Raw genomic sequence first — 14,617 nt, forward strand, 5'->3', positions numbered from 1 at the left:
GACATCGTGTTTTTATACTCTGTTTTTTTTTGTTTTCAAACATTGTTTCTGTTTTTATATTTTGTTTCTGTTTCTATTTTTATACTCTGTTTATCTTTTTATTTTAGTGATTCAATGTTGAAGAATAACAACGGTAGACCGGTAGAGGCGTCGTTGTGTCGGAAAAAAGAAGAGGAGATAAAGATGATCTTTATATGGTGGTGAAGAATAACGATGGTGAACGAAGTGAAGGTGTATTAACACGTTTGAAAAAAGAAGAATTGAAAAAGATGAACTCGCTGTCTATACTATATTCGGTGAACGAAATAGTATAGTATATATTCTTTAGTGTAGCTATTTATGTAATGTTACCATACTATTTGAGACATATTTCCATACTATTTATTAGAAATGTAATAATATGTTGACTGTCAGTATTTGAAAACGGGAAAAACTGTTTATATCTCGGATGTGGGTTGACATTTCCGAGTTAGGGTATAGTTTTATCATTTGACGATTAATAGAGAGTGTTTTATTTTGTTCACCAATATGTACTATATTATTTATTTTGTTCCATTCTATTTGGGTTTATGATCTATATTTGGGTTTATGGTTTAGTTCTTGGGTTGATGTTTGGATTTAGTTTGTTACATTTTATTTGGGTTTATAGTTTATACTTGGGTTTTGAGTTTAATGATTAAGATTTAGGGTTTAGTATTAGGAAGGTTGTGGTTGAGATTTGAGTTTAGTTTGTTCCATTCTATTTGGGTTTAGGGTTTATACTTGGGTTTAGGGTTTTGTGATTAAGATTTAGGGTTTGGTATTTGGATGGAGGTTGAGATTTGGGTTTAGTTTGCTCCATTCTATTTGAGTTTATGGTTTATAATTGGGTTTAGGGGTTAGTGATTAAGATTTAGGGTTTATTATTTGGAAGGTGGGGTTGAGATTTGGGTTTAGTTTGTTCCATTCTATTTGGGTTTAGGGGTTATACTTGGGATTATGATTTGATTAATATTTAAGGTTTAGTATTTGGACAGTGGGGGTTGAGATTTGGGTTTAGTTTGCTACATTCTATTTTGTTTTATGGTTTATACTTGGGTTTAGGGTATATTAATTATAAGATTTAGGGTATGTTTAGTATTTAGGGGTTGTATGTGGGGATATAATCCTATACTATTTTCACGGTAAAGAATAGAATAACCAATGCATATAAATGTGTGGTTAGTAAATGTATACGTTGATGCTTCTTTTTTTATGTACAATATTTTAAAGGGAAATTTGGATGCATATACATAGTAGGATTTAAACCAAGTCTCTAACCATAAGAGCAATTAGGCTATGATATTTATGCATTATTTGCCATATTACCCTTTCTCACTTTCACCTCTCTTTTTTAATTCACTTTACAAGTTTAAAAAATTATAATTTGAATTTGTTATATACTTATTAAAAATATAGATTTTTTTTTGTATATGACATGTTTTAAATGTTGTAAAACTGAAATATATTTGTAAACTGCTCTAATTTTTTTCATAATCCCTATTTCCAGATCATACGTCATATGTTTCATACTATTTAAAATTACAGTATAGTGTGATAAATTTCTTTTTTCTCTTTTTTGTAATTTAAATCTCATTCTCTGCCTCTTGATTCTTCTTACTCACTAATTGATCAGTTACACTGTTTTATTCTCTAAAATTGGTGCCATTCATCATCTCTCTCTATAAAGAAATTTTAAAGAATTTCATATATACAAATTTTGTGGGTGTGTCGAGTATTCCATACCATAATATGTATAGTATAGTCACGTAATGGATAAAAATTTGGGTTTAGAGTTTATGATTAGGGTTTGGGTTTAGAGTATATGGTTTGGATATATGGTTTGAGTTTAGGGTTTGGGTTTAGGGTATATGGTTTGGGTTTATGGTTCATAGTTTGGGTTTAGGGTTTATGGTTTAGGGTTTGGGTTTAGGGTATATGATTTGGGTTTAGGGTTTGGGTTTAGAATTTTAGATTTGGGTTTAGGGTATATGGATTTGTGTTTGTTTATTTGTATTTGCCTATACTATATGATTTGGGTTTAGGGTTTCTCTCTCTCTCTTTCTCTCTCTCTCTCTCTCTCTCTCTCAATTTCTCATACTATACTGATTTTAAATTACAGTATAGTATGATACATTTCTTTTTCTTTTCTTTTGCACTTTGTATCTCCATCTCTGCTTCCTAATTCTTCTTACTCACTACTTGATCAGTTACATTGTTTTGTTCTCCAACACCGTCGCCACTCATCAGCTCTCTCTCTAAAGAAATTTTAGAAAATTTCCTATATACAAAGTTTGTGGGTGTGTCGAGTTTTCCATACCATAATATGTATAACATAGTCATGTAATGAATAATGGTTTGAGTTTAGGGTTTAGGGTTTAGGATTAGGGTTTATGGTATATGGTTTGAGTATATAGTTTGGGTTTAGAGTTTGGGTTTAGAGTATATAATTTGGGTTTATGGTTCAGAATTTGGGTTTAGGGTTTATGGTTTAGGGTATATGGTTTGGGCTTAGGGTATATGGTTTGAGTATATAGTTTGGGTTTAGGGTTTGGGTTATAGTATATAATTTGGATTTATGGTTCAGAATTTGGGTTTAGGGTTTATGGTTTAGGGTATATGGTTTGGGTTTAGGGTATATGGTTTGGGTTTGGGTTTAGGGTATATGGTTTGGGTTTAGGGTTTAGTTTTAGGTTTAGGGTTTAGGGTTTAGGATTTGGGTTTAAAGTGTACGGTTTGGGGTTTAGGGTTTACATTTATGTTTTTGGAATAATCTATTCTATATCTATGTTATATATAGAATAGTATATAGCTCGACGTTTGAAATACACACACTCACTCTTATGCTCACTCTCCATGAAGGATTATAATGTCTTATTATGGTGCAAATTGACACACTTTTCATTGCATGGCTATATTCTTAATTGTCAGAGCCCATATGAATATTGAGCAAATTGACCATATTTTAAAAATATTTTGACCTTTTGTTTTATTAGCCATTTGTCTATTCTCTCTCATTGACCTGCTACCTATAAACCCTATAAAGAGGAAGGATAAAACTGGATAAATAATAACAAAAATGTGAGATAATACATTATGTCAAAATCAATGCTATGCATTTAATTATTTACACTCCTTTGGCCATCTCGCAAATTCATCCTTATTTTTTGTGTTTTGTGTGTTAAATTCGAGTAAAGTTATATTTTAGAGTAATTGGCACAAATGCACCTAAACATGCGTACAATTTGCCATATACTCTTCATTCAGAAACCCTTTTTCATTGGACATTTTTGCCCCTACAAGTACACCACTCTACCTCTCTTCCATGTGTAGTTCCTCATGTGTGCCACGATGTGTCAAAAAAGTAAAGCTACTTTTTCCTCACTCTTTTTTAATTCTCTCTCGTTCCTTCTCTTTCTCTTTCCTCCATTTTCTCTTTCTCTTTCTTTTCCTCCATTTTCTCTCATTTGAACCATATTCTCAACCTCTGATTATTAACTTCTGATTTTTTCATCTATTTATTAAATTTAATCGTTAGTTATCAAGCTCTAGCAATTCACATCATCCAACTCACTCTGATTTTGCAGCAGTGATAAAACAACTTTCTTCTTCTGATTTCTTGCCACTGCAATCGTAAATATCTTCTCCCATATTTCATATTTGTGAAAAAAATATCTGGTTCTAAACTTTTTCTTGTGTTGGTCATCACTGTTGTTGTTTGTATTATGCTATGAGTAAATAAATATGCATACAATATTATTATTATTTACATGTTAAATTGTTTTATAACATACAAATTTCTTTTATTTGATTGTTAACTTTAAAATTAGTTAGTAAACTTTATATGTTAACCATTAAAGAGTGTTAGATTGGTAAATAAGTCTGAATTATATAGTGTATTATTGAGCCAACGATTTGTTTAATTTTTTATAACAAAATATAACTTGATAACATAATTTGTAACATGTTAACAAATAGTATTCAAAGTTAATAAAATGTGTTAGCATGTAATACAATATGTTAACTCGATAACAAACTTTGTAACAAGTTTTTCATGTAGCAATTAAGTTGCGTTAACGGTATCAATGGTCGTTACCGATCGATACATCCCACTAACACAAAACTTAACGACTAACCAACTATGTACCATATTTGTTATTAACGACTAACAAACTATGTAGCGATATAATTATATTTTAAATATTATATAGCATATTATTTTGAACATAAACCTATACACATATGTATTTTCGCATTTATATAATTTATATAAAGTTTAGTAGTCAATACATCAAATCTATTAATATATTAATGAATATTATAACACTGAATAAAGAAATAAGGTGGTGTTTTAAAAAGTAGAAAAAGAAAAATAATCACCATTAGAAAAACGTAAAAGAGGCTGAAAACTGTTGTGTCAGTGTCTGCTGCATCAGGTCTACATCTGTCCCCTACTATATATGTGTATGCTGCATCAGGTCTATCGCCGAATGTCCTCTCAATAAAAAAAGGGTATTCTCGTCTGCACAGGCACAAAAGGCTAGTACTTTTTTGGTTTTCGAAAACCAGGGTTATTTGGCCAATTTGGACCCTTCTAGGATATATCGTGCCCATTCACCCTATATTTTAACTAAATGTGATTTTTTATTTATTTTAGTTTATAATATATTTTTCTTGCCTTATCTTTCTTAATATCTAAAAAATAAAATATTTAGATTTATATTTTTATATACTTTTGTGTGTTAAAACCAAATAAAAAATATACTCAAATTCATCGTGATTATATATGTTTTGTTATTATTTTAGATGTAAAAGTTCTACTACAAAAAAATATAAAGTATACTTTTTGTGTGTTAGATGCAAATAAAATATATATTAAACTTATTGTAATTGTTTTCTTCTTTTTAAGCTTAAAAGTTCTCTTTTTGAAAATTTTCTTTTTTGAAACTAATTAAACATTTTCGGATATGCATTTTAGCATATTTCTCGAGCAGACTTCACCGGAGAAGTCTAACTTCACCGGAGAAGTCTGCTAAACTAATAATTGATCGGAAAATTAATAATCTAAATGAAATTTGATAGAGAATTAGAAGAACTCTTCAGAAGTCTTCAAATTTTTGATTAAAATTCACTTAAAATTTAGTTTCAGCTAAGGATTAAGAAATGTCTTCGAGAAGTCTCCTAATCTCTAATGTAATAGCATACTTCTCAAAGAACTCTTCTATGTAGGCGATGATCTTAAATGTTTTGGACAGTGGTATTCCCAATTATGTTTCACTTTTAGCTATTAGAGAGAAAGACTTTTGCTTTGATAGCTTATATAATGTTGTAAACAATACATCCAATTTGTCTCCAATCTATTGAAAATCACTTCGTCTAATCCTTTGTATATTCCTTCAACTTTTTGTAACCACTATCTTCATTGTAAATTATTTATTGAGACTTTGGTTGTGCAACTTAAAATAGAGGCTTCTGTGTTTTATGTCTACGAATTTTGTGTACAAGTTCAACATAAAAAATTTCAAACATATCACCTTTTTAATATCACATAAGCTCAGAAAAAACAAAAATATACTTAAGTGTAAACATCTAACATCGCAAATTTTAACATTTTTTTATGCTTAAGGCTTATTTAGTAAACTTTCATAACTTAACCAATATGCAAAAATGATTTTGAAACACATTAACAAACATGAAACATCATCTTCAAAGAAACTATCAGAGTCGGCATCTTTAGAAGTCTTCGCTTATCAAATAGACATATAAATAAATATGAATATTGCTAACTTTATCATTTTATTAATAAATACACATTAAAGAACAATAAATTATTTAAATTCTTTTTAAATTTGGAGAAACATAAGTTTACTAAAATTAGTGGAGAAGACTTCTCAAATATCTTCTGTTTCAGTTATTTTTACAATTACAAATTACCAAAGGAAGACTCTCAAGAAGTCTGCTAATTAAGTCTTACTTTGTAAATTATTGGGTTAATTTTATATTTGGATAAATTTTATTTTATAAGAGAAAGTTTAAAATTCTTCTCTTATAGTTGATCGTAATTTTACAGAAATTTGACTTTTTCATAGAAGACTTATGAAGAAGTATGGTGTGAGTAGAGTTCTAGAGAAGTTTTCTTACTGTTGCATTATGTCTCCAAAGTATGGCAAAATATCTGTGTAGGTTACTTTTGCAACTGATCATGTTTGACTTTATATGAGAAGACTTCCCACTAAGTCTGAGGATAAAAATAGAGCAGATTTCTCAAAATAAATTCTCATTGATTAATTTTAAAACTAAATATTTTATTAGTTTTTATCAATTAAAAATTGACTTTAGAAGACTTCTTACGAAACTTTGACGAATTCATATGCCAGTAAGAAGACTTCTTCATAAATTTACCCACAGTCAAATTTTAGAAGTATTCAATTGAAAAGTCTTCTGATTTTACTTATAGTCAAAATTTTCTTTTTAGAAATCTTCAATGAAAAAGGGAAATTTCAATAAATTTTTGTTCAAATGCAAAACTATCTCACCTTTACGGAAACTTCTTCGGATGTATATTTTATCCTTTTTTTTTAATTACAAAGAAAAGGTAACAGATTTCCAAAGAATTCTTCTATGAAAAAACTCACGAAATAGTCAATTGCAAAACTAATATATGCTTTAACCAAAAGACTTCTCTAGATATCTTTTCCATGAAGCGGAACTCAGAGAAGTCTTGTACGTGAAACATATCTGAAAAGAAAATTAAATATTATATATAGATAAGGTGAGAGTTCATGTTTACTTTCTCCAAAGATATTTAACTTCTTAATGAAAGATACTCACTCATTATTTACGAAAAATCATGAACTTGAGTTATTCTAGTGAAAATCTAATCTGGGAATCGGAAAGTTTGAGTTTTTGAGATGAAATGAGAGAGAAAATGAAACATAAATGATTTGTGTGTGTAAGAAATATGATATGAAGAGATATATTTTTATTTCTAGTGCATCTAGAGGTTGGTTTTGGTTGTTAATGGTGGTTAGTTTATTGGTAACAGTGGCAATTGGTGAATAAGTGAATAAGAAGATGATGATTGAGCAAAAACACTCTATTTCAGAAAAAAAATTAATAATATTTTTGTAAATAACTTGAACTTTAGGGTGAAGAGACAATTAGTTGTATTTACCCAAGTGAAGCTCATATTAATGAACTACACATCCATTGACACTAAGGACTCAGCTCATACCATTTCGCACGTGAGAAAAGTATTATACCCCAGCATGATGATGAAAACTCCAATTCCGTACACTGTCGCAGCAGAGAGTAGAAAAGCGTGTTACGTGAGTGGGGAGGCGTTCAGGTCATAGATTACCGGTTGGATGGCTTTTGCTCCACTCATTTCATCTCACCTCCACTCCTTTTTTTATTCTAATTTTCGTCTCTTTCTTCTTTATCTCTTTTCTTCTTTTTTTTGATTCTCATCATTTTGTTTTCTCATTCCCTTTTTCTCTCTCTCAATATTTTCATTGATTCTTCATTTTTTCATAATACATATAGATATCAATTTTCTTAAAATTCAGCAAAAACCAAAGATGATTTAACACGGAATCTAGATAAAATCAGTGAATTTCATGACAGTGATTATATTGATAGTGATTATATTGATGGTGAAAATTAGTAATTTTCTTATGTTTGAGTTCTTGTGAATCATAGTTAGAACGCATGTATTACCATATATTTATAGAAATGTGATAAAGGTAAAAAATATTAACACTATACTATTTGTTAAGATACTTATTTGATTATCGAGTTAAGTGTTATTGTAGCCCGTTAAACAAATCAATAACATAATAACAATTTTTATAATTTAGTATCAGTTATTAATCTATTATATTATTTATCCTGTAATAAATAAGTTAGTTACTTAATTTTAAATTAACGAGTAAAACAACAAAGTTAACATGCAATAATCGTTATTGTAAGTTATTAATAATTGATGTATCGTTTAATAGATAGAGTAGCTGTTCGCATATGTATTAGATGTTACTTCTCATGAAAAATATATAATAAACATACATATTAACATAGATATAATATTTTGTTTTACACGTTAAACAAGTCAGTAGCTTAACAATGTACTATATAATTCTATATTATTTTCAATCTAACTCATTATTTAACGGCTACACATAAATTTAACTGACTAATATTAAAGTTAGCAAGTAAAATAAAAAGAACTTAGCATGTTATAAAACAAGTTAGTATGTTAAAAATAAAAGTATTGTATAAATATATATGTTTACTTTTACATAAGTGGTTAACCTAGTAACATATATTCACCTAAAACCAGAAAAATATAGTTATTTTATCACCTTTATAGGTAATAATGTAGAATTTTCTTTAAGGTTTAAATCGATCTTGCCTTTGGATTAGATTCCGCCATCACATATTTTTAATCGGCTCTGACCAAGTTCTTTCTCTGTTCCTAGAAACAAAATCAGAACAAAACTCAATCATCATCCAATGAAAGCAATCAAAATTGAGCACATATGAAGGCAGTCCCTATGACGCAATTAAAAAAATTAAAGATGAAAACCTTTTTTTTTTCAGCAACAAACAGACTCATATAGACTCTACAAACCAAACCGGTAGCTCCGCATCCATATGGAAAACAAAAAACGGTTGCTTTCTTGCATTGCATGCTAGACTATCCGCTCTTTTATTCTGCGTCCGTGGTATATGAACGAGCTCTGAATTGTTGAAACTCCTCTTCAAGGATGTAATGTCTTCAAAATAAATTGCAAAGGCTGGCCATTTCTCTGGTTCTGAAATCATCTTCACCAACTGAGAACAATCCGTTGCAAAAGTAATACAAAACTGTCGTAAATTCCTCATGCATTCCATTACCCAAATAAGAGCTTCTATTTCCGAACGGAGTGGTGACTGACTCGCACGTGTATTCCTTGCTCCCATTAAGCCATCAAATCTTTCCAATGTGCTATACCATCCTTGTCCCGAGAAATTATCCTTATCTTTCCATGAGCCATCCGTAAAACACCATCTACCTGGGTTAGTCGGCACGATTACTACAGCTGATGGTCGTGCAACATCTAGTCCTAGTCGAAGTGAACTTTGTGCCTCGGTCTAAAGTAACGACTCCCTTTCTGCCAAATTTGGAGTATATCTTGGATCAATATCCAAATTGATGAAAACTTTATTATTTCTTCCTTTCCATATATACCATAAGATCCACGTAAATTGATGATCTTCCATTACCGGAGATACTCTCCAGAATAAGTGGTCCATGTTTGCAAACAGTGATTGGGTGGGGAATATGCTTGGATTTGATTGGATTCTTGATAAGGCCCAAACCTTAACCGCCGGTGGACACTCAAAAAACACATGATTTATAGATTACTTAGATGCACCACAACATGCACAAATTATGTCTCCTTGCATTTCTCTAGCCTTTAAATTTTTCTCGACCGCTATACATCCTGTTACAAGTTACCATAAGAAATGTTAAAGATGAAAACCTTATAAAGCTTACGAAACAGAGAGACCATATAATATTGTAGTCAGTTTAACATGATACTCTCATGAAACAAAACTAAATACCCAAAAATAGCAAAACAAGAGATAAATATGAATGCAGAATACCAGCTTATGGGGAGTGAAAATCACTTGATCCGTTGGGTTAATGTTTGTAAATCCACCATTACTGAAATTTTTTTACGGTTCCATTTTGATTCGAAACTAAAAATATGACCTTCAAATTAAAGAGTCTTTTAAAAGAAAACAAAAACTGAAACTCACATGACGATTTTCTCTTTCAATTTTTAAATTGTATGGTTTCAATTGTTTTTATAATTATTTTAAATTGATTTTTTGAAGGGTTTTATGAGGAAGAGAAATAGAGAGGTAAAAGATGGCACTGACACCGCTGAAGAGCATGAGCTTTCACGTCTTTTAGCCTGCCAGCGGTTTCAGGTGGACAGTGTCAAGTGTAAGAGTATTATATATGGTCTCGAAAATATTTTCGAGTTCGCCAATATAGGTGATCGATAGGGCTATAGACACCAATTATCTCTAGGGTGAATAGGTCAGGCCAACAATTTTGAAGGAAAAAAGGCTAAATTAAATGATAGAAAAGTCAACAATTTGAATATGATAAAATTTGGTTCAGAAATTAGGAATCATGGAGTATAGTAAGGTTATAGTTATTAAAACTTATATTTTTAAAAATAATTTATTAGGTTATGTTTTTGCAAAAATATGTTAGAAACTTCATATTTTGACTACATTATCGATAAACTTTCTTGTCCATATCAAACTCCTTACTTTATGTAATTTTTAAACCATTTTCCATTGTGTTTAACTAAAAATAATATTGTAATTTTGTTAATAAATTGGTTTATTTTAAAATGTATCGAACCGTAATTCTGAAAATAGTATCCATAAATTTTTAATTTATTTATTTTCCTAAATAAGTTTACCCATAATATCATTAGTTTACAAATAATTTCAGTTAGGCATGAGCTTTCGATATCCGTATAAATTCAGATAGAACTTTTAAAATTTTCAGATATTTTGTGATTAAAGATATATGAGTCATTTGGGATTTCATTATTTTGGGTTGAATTTGGTTTAATTCGATCTGGGTTCGATGGAAAATGGTATTTCAGATTCGATATTTACTCATATACTTATCGGGATAAGAGAAAAAAACCAAGATAGCACCAAACCAACTTTTTGTCACAAAAATAGCATGCAAGAAAAAAATTACCAAAAGAAGTTTTATTGAAGGGTAAATATGCATTTATAATCCTTGGGTTAATTAATCTAAAACTTAGGGTTTAGAGTTAAGAGGTGGGGTTTTAGGAATGTGTTATGTGTTCAAATTTTTAAAAATAAAAAAATAAGTATTAAATTTTTCAAAACAAAAAGGTACTATTTTGGTCATTTTATTTTTTGAGTGTTATTTTTGTGACAAAAACTTAAAAAATAATATTTGAGAGATTTGCCCTATCGGATACCTTCAAATCAATTAGTTTTATCCAAAGTAACAATAAATATAATCTGGTTGTAAGTATATACCTAAATTATTCAAATTTATCCAAAATAATATATATATATATATATATTTAAATACATATATGGTTCTTGGTTTTCTGTCGGTTCTTTGAATATATCAAGTAAGGATCCCTTCGAGTATGTAAGTCGGATTTGTCCATTTTAGGTAGGGATATTCAACTATGTAAAACCAAACTGAACCAACCAAAATAAGATATATAGTTTGAATTTGGTTAATATCAAGTAAATCATATTTAAAATAAGAACAAGAAAATCGTATTTTATGTTAAATACCCAAAAAGAGTGAACAGAGCCGGAAGCAAACCGAAATCGAACAAATATTTTCACCAAATAGCAAAAAGAGAAAAGGGGGAATTATTTGGATATTTTCCAAAAAGCACCACCAAAAAAAAAGAAAAAGAAAGAAGGCTGGAAAACTCTCTCAGGCACGAGTCTTGAGCTTAGTCTTTAACCACTGAGTAACCAGCCCTGGGTTTGGTGAAACCGCCTGGTTTTAACCTCTTTTGGTTAAAACCACCTGCACCTTTACCTCCCTTTTTGAATCTCTTACCCCTTTAGAAAGTAACTGCTGGATATTAGCCTACTGCCACCAGAGTAGTTTCCTCCGGCGTCCTTCTGGACCGATGGCGAGTCGACGATACTCCTCTTGGGCGGCATACACAGTTCTCCGGTGCTTCCTCCTCTACCCAAGTTCGCTCCAGGTCCTCTTGTTACCATGACTACTCGCCGATGGACTAACTCAGAGAAAGGCAAAGGTCTTGCTCTCCCTTCCTCTTCAGCTGACTCCACACGGAAACGCATCCAGGCTTCTGACTTCGATTTCTCGGACCTTGTGAGAGACAACGCCAAAACACTCATTGGAAGGATCACTAACCCTAAGGAGAAAAGAATCAACGAAGTTGTTAGTGAACTCCCCAAAAAGTGGGCTTTAAGAGGCAAAGTCATCGGCGCTGACCTAGGAAATGACTGCTTTCAATTTTGCTTCGACAGAGATGAGGATCTTCACTACGTCCTCCTCAACAGACCCTACCAACATAGCAACTGGATGATTGTGCTGGAAAGGTGGGAGCCCGTCATCTCTAGCTCATTTCCCTCAAGAATCCCCTTCTGGATCTCAGTGAAAGGCCTTCCTCTACATTTATGGCACGAGAAGATGGCGTTTGGAATAGGTCGTGTGCTCGGAACTTATGAAGGTTGCGACATTACAGCCACTACAGCAAGAATCCACATTCTCCTGGATGCAATGGAGCCTCTGACATTGGAGTCAGTAGTTGACTTCCCCACCGGTGAAGAGGTTCCTATTTCCTTTGAGTACGAAGGAATCGCTAACTTTTGCTCGCTTTGCAAGAGACTAACACATTCTTCTCGTCACTGCAACTTCAATCAAGGGACCTTGCACATCGCTAGCTCCAATAGGGTAAGTCGACGTAACTCCTCACAAGTGAACCTACCCCCAAAATACCCTCTAACCCTCCCCCCAGCAGGGAAGCACAGTAGAGACAACGGTGAGACCTTCCACCATAGGGTTGATAGGCACGGCAGATAGAACGACTGAAAGTAACGACTGAAAGTTCTAGAGTAATGGCAGATAGAACTTTGGCGACAGAGTAACGACTGAAAGTTCTAGAGTTCTACCCCTTAAGAACAAGATTTCACCGGGAGCTCCTTTTGAATCCTCTAGGACCTCCCCTGCTATGCAGTACAAAGACTCTAGACGCACCAACTCGCAACTGCAGTGGAGGGCTCGTGAACGCTCAACCTCTCCTCATCTCCCTCCTCCGCCACCATTGCGACGTTCTCCCTCAACACCACCTCTTCCCCTGGAGAGAAACCTGCATGAAAGTGCCTTCTCTAAGCAAATAATTCCAACAACTGAAGAAGTTCTGGGAGAACTTAGAGATGTTACCTTGCAGTATATTCATTGTGCTGATCCCACGGAGAGTGCAGCAAGAAGACTCAGGGTTATCCAAAGTGAGAAGGATAACTTGATGGCTAATACGGCCTCAGGAATCATAGCTGCTGCTGCTGAAGTTTCTGCTCAGTTGGATAAGCCCCTGCAGGAAAATCAAAATGTTATTCTGCTCCCACACGCTACAACGTCTATTCCAGTAGTGGGATCTGCAAGCTCAAGTGGATTACCCTTGATTCTCGTGGGTAGTAAACGTAGAGGACGACCCCCATGCCCAAAGAAAGCAAATACAGCATCCAAGGCGATGGGGGCAGTGCAAAGAAACGCATCTTCTCTAGGATTCAAGCTTCTCCAGCTAGGCAGAATGCAAACACACCCAAGATAGCAAAAGCTAAGCAGGCGCCTTGACCAAAGGATCAACAACAACGATCATCTATTACTAATACCACTCCTTTGGCCTCTGCACGCACTCCGGGTTTTCACATCCCCGGAAATCCTCTTTCTTAGATGTACTGAGCTGGAACTGTTGTGGGATTGGGACCCCCGGAACAGTCCAGCGTTTAAAGGAGCTCTCACAAAGCTGCTCTCCTGACATCTGTTTTATCATGGAAACGAAAAATCAGGATAGCTTTGTGTTACAGCAGCTCCAGGAATTGAACTACGACTCCCATTTCCTGGTCTCTCCCCATGGGCAGGGAGGATGAGGACTGGCCTTAACTTGGAAGGAGCATATAGGAGTTAGCATCCTGTCAGCAAACCACAACATGATAGACTCTAATATAAAGTTTAAAGATGCAGAGTTCTTATGTACCTTTACTATGGAGCTCCTGAGGTTGGAAATCGACAAGCCGTGTGGGATACTCTTTCTAACCTCTCCTCCTCTCGATCTGGTGCCTGGTACCTGACAGGGGATTTCAACGAGATTATCAACAATGCGGAGAAATCAGGAGGCAGAGACAGAGCAGAGAGTACCTTTGTTAACTTCAGATCCTTCCTATCTCAGTGTGATCTCTTTGACCTTCAACACACTTGCAACTTCCTTTCGTGGAGGGGAACTCGAGGATCCCAAGAGACTGGTACCTACATTGTTCACTGCAGATTAGACAGAGCCTTGGCCAATAGCGAATGGTCAGACCTTTTTCCAACTGCTAAATGCCATTACCTCTTGTACGAGGGCTCTGATCATAGACCCCTGCTCTCGATCTTTGATCCAACAAAGCTTAAATCTCACCGCCTGTTCCGGTATGATAGAAGACTAAGGTGCAACCCCGACGTAAAAGCCCTAGTAGACAGAGTATGGAGAGAAAATGAGGATCTTAATGTGATGAATCAAATCTCTAACTGTCGAAAGGCTATAGCCAAATGGAGCAAGGAACAATACCTTAATAGCAAGAAAGTTATCAATGAACTCAAGATCCGACTGGATACTGAACTATCCAAGAGCAATGCTGAGGATACAGCTATCTCCTCCATTAATCTTTCTCTCCTCCAAGCCTACAGAGCCGAAGAGGAGTACTAGAGGCAAAGGAGTAGGCAACTGTGGCTATCTCTGGGGGATAGAAACACATGCTACTTCCACGCTTCGGCTCGTGGGAGACGTGCTAGAAA

General features: G+C 33.4%; 1 protein-coding gene across 1 annotated transcript; it reads left to right on the forward strand.

The window, feature by feature from the left end:
* Window positions 1-11,815: 11,815 nt before the first annotated feature.
* Window positions 11,816-12,646, forward strand: LOC130511379 (uncharacterized protein At4g02000-like). The gene has a single exon (XM_057008340.1). The coding sequence runs from the start codon at window positions 11,816-11,818 to the stop codon at window positions 12,644-12,646; it is 831 nt and encodes a 276-aa protein (XP_056864320.1).
* Window positions 12,647-14,617: the final 1,971 nt, after the last annotated feature.

The sequence above is a fragment of the Raphanus sativus genome, chromosome 4 (assembly GCF_000801105.2).
Source record: "Raphanus sativus cultivar WK10039 chromosome 4, ASM80110v3, whole genome shotgun sequence".
Classification (NCBI taxonomy): domain Eukaryota; kingdom Viridiplantae; phylum Streptophyta; class Magnoliopsida; order Brassicales; family Brassicaceae; genus Raphanus; species Raphanus sativus.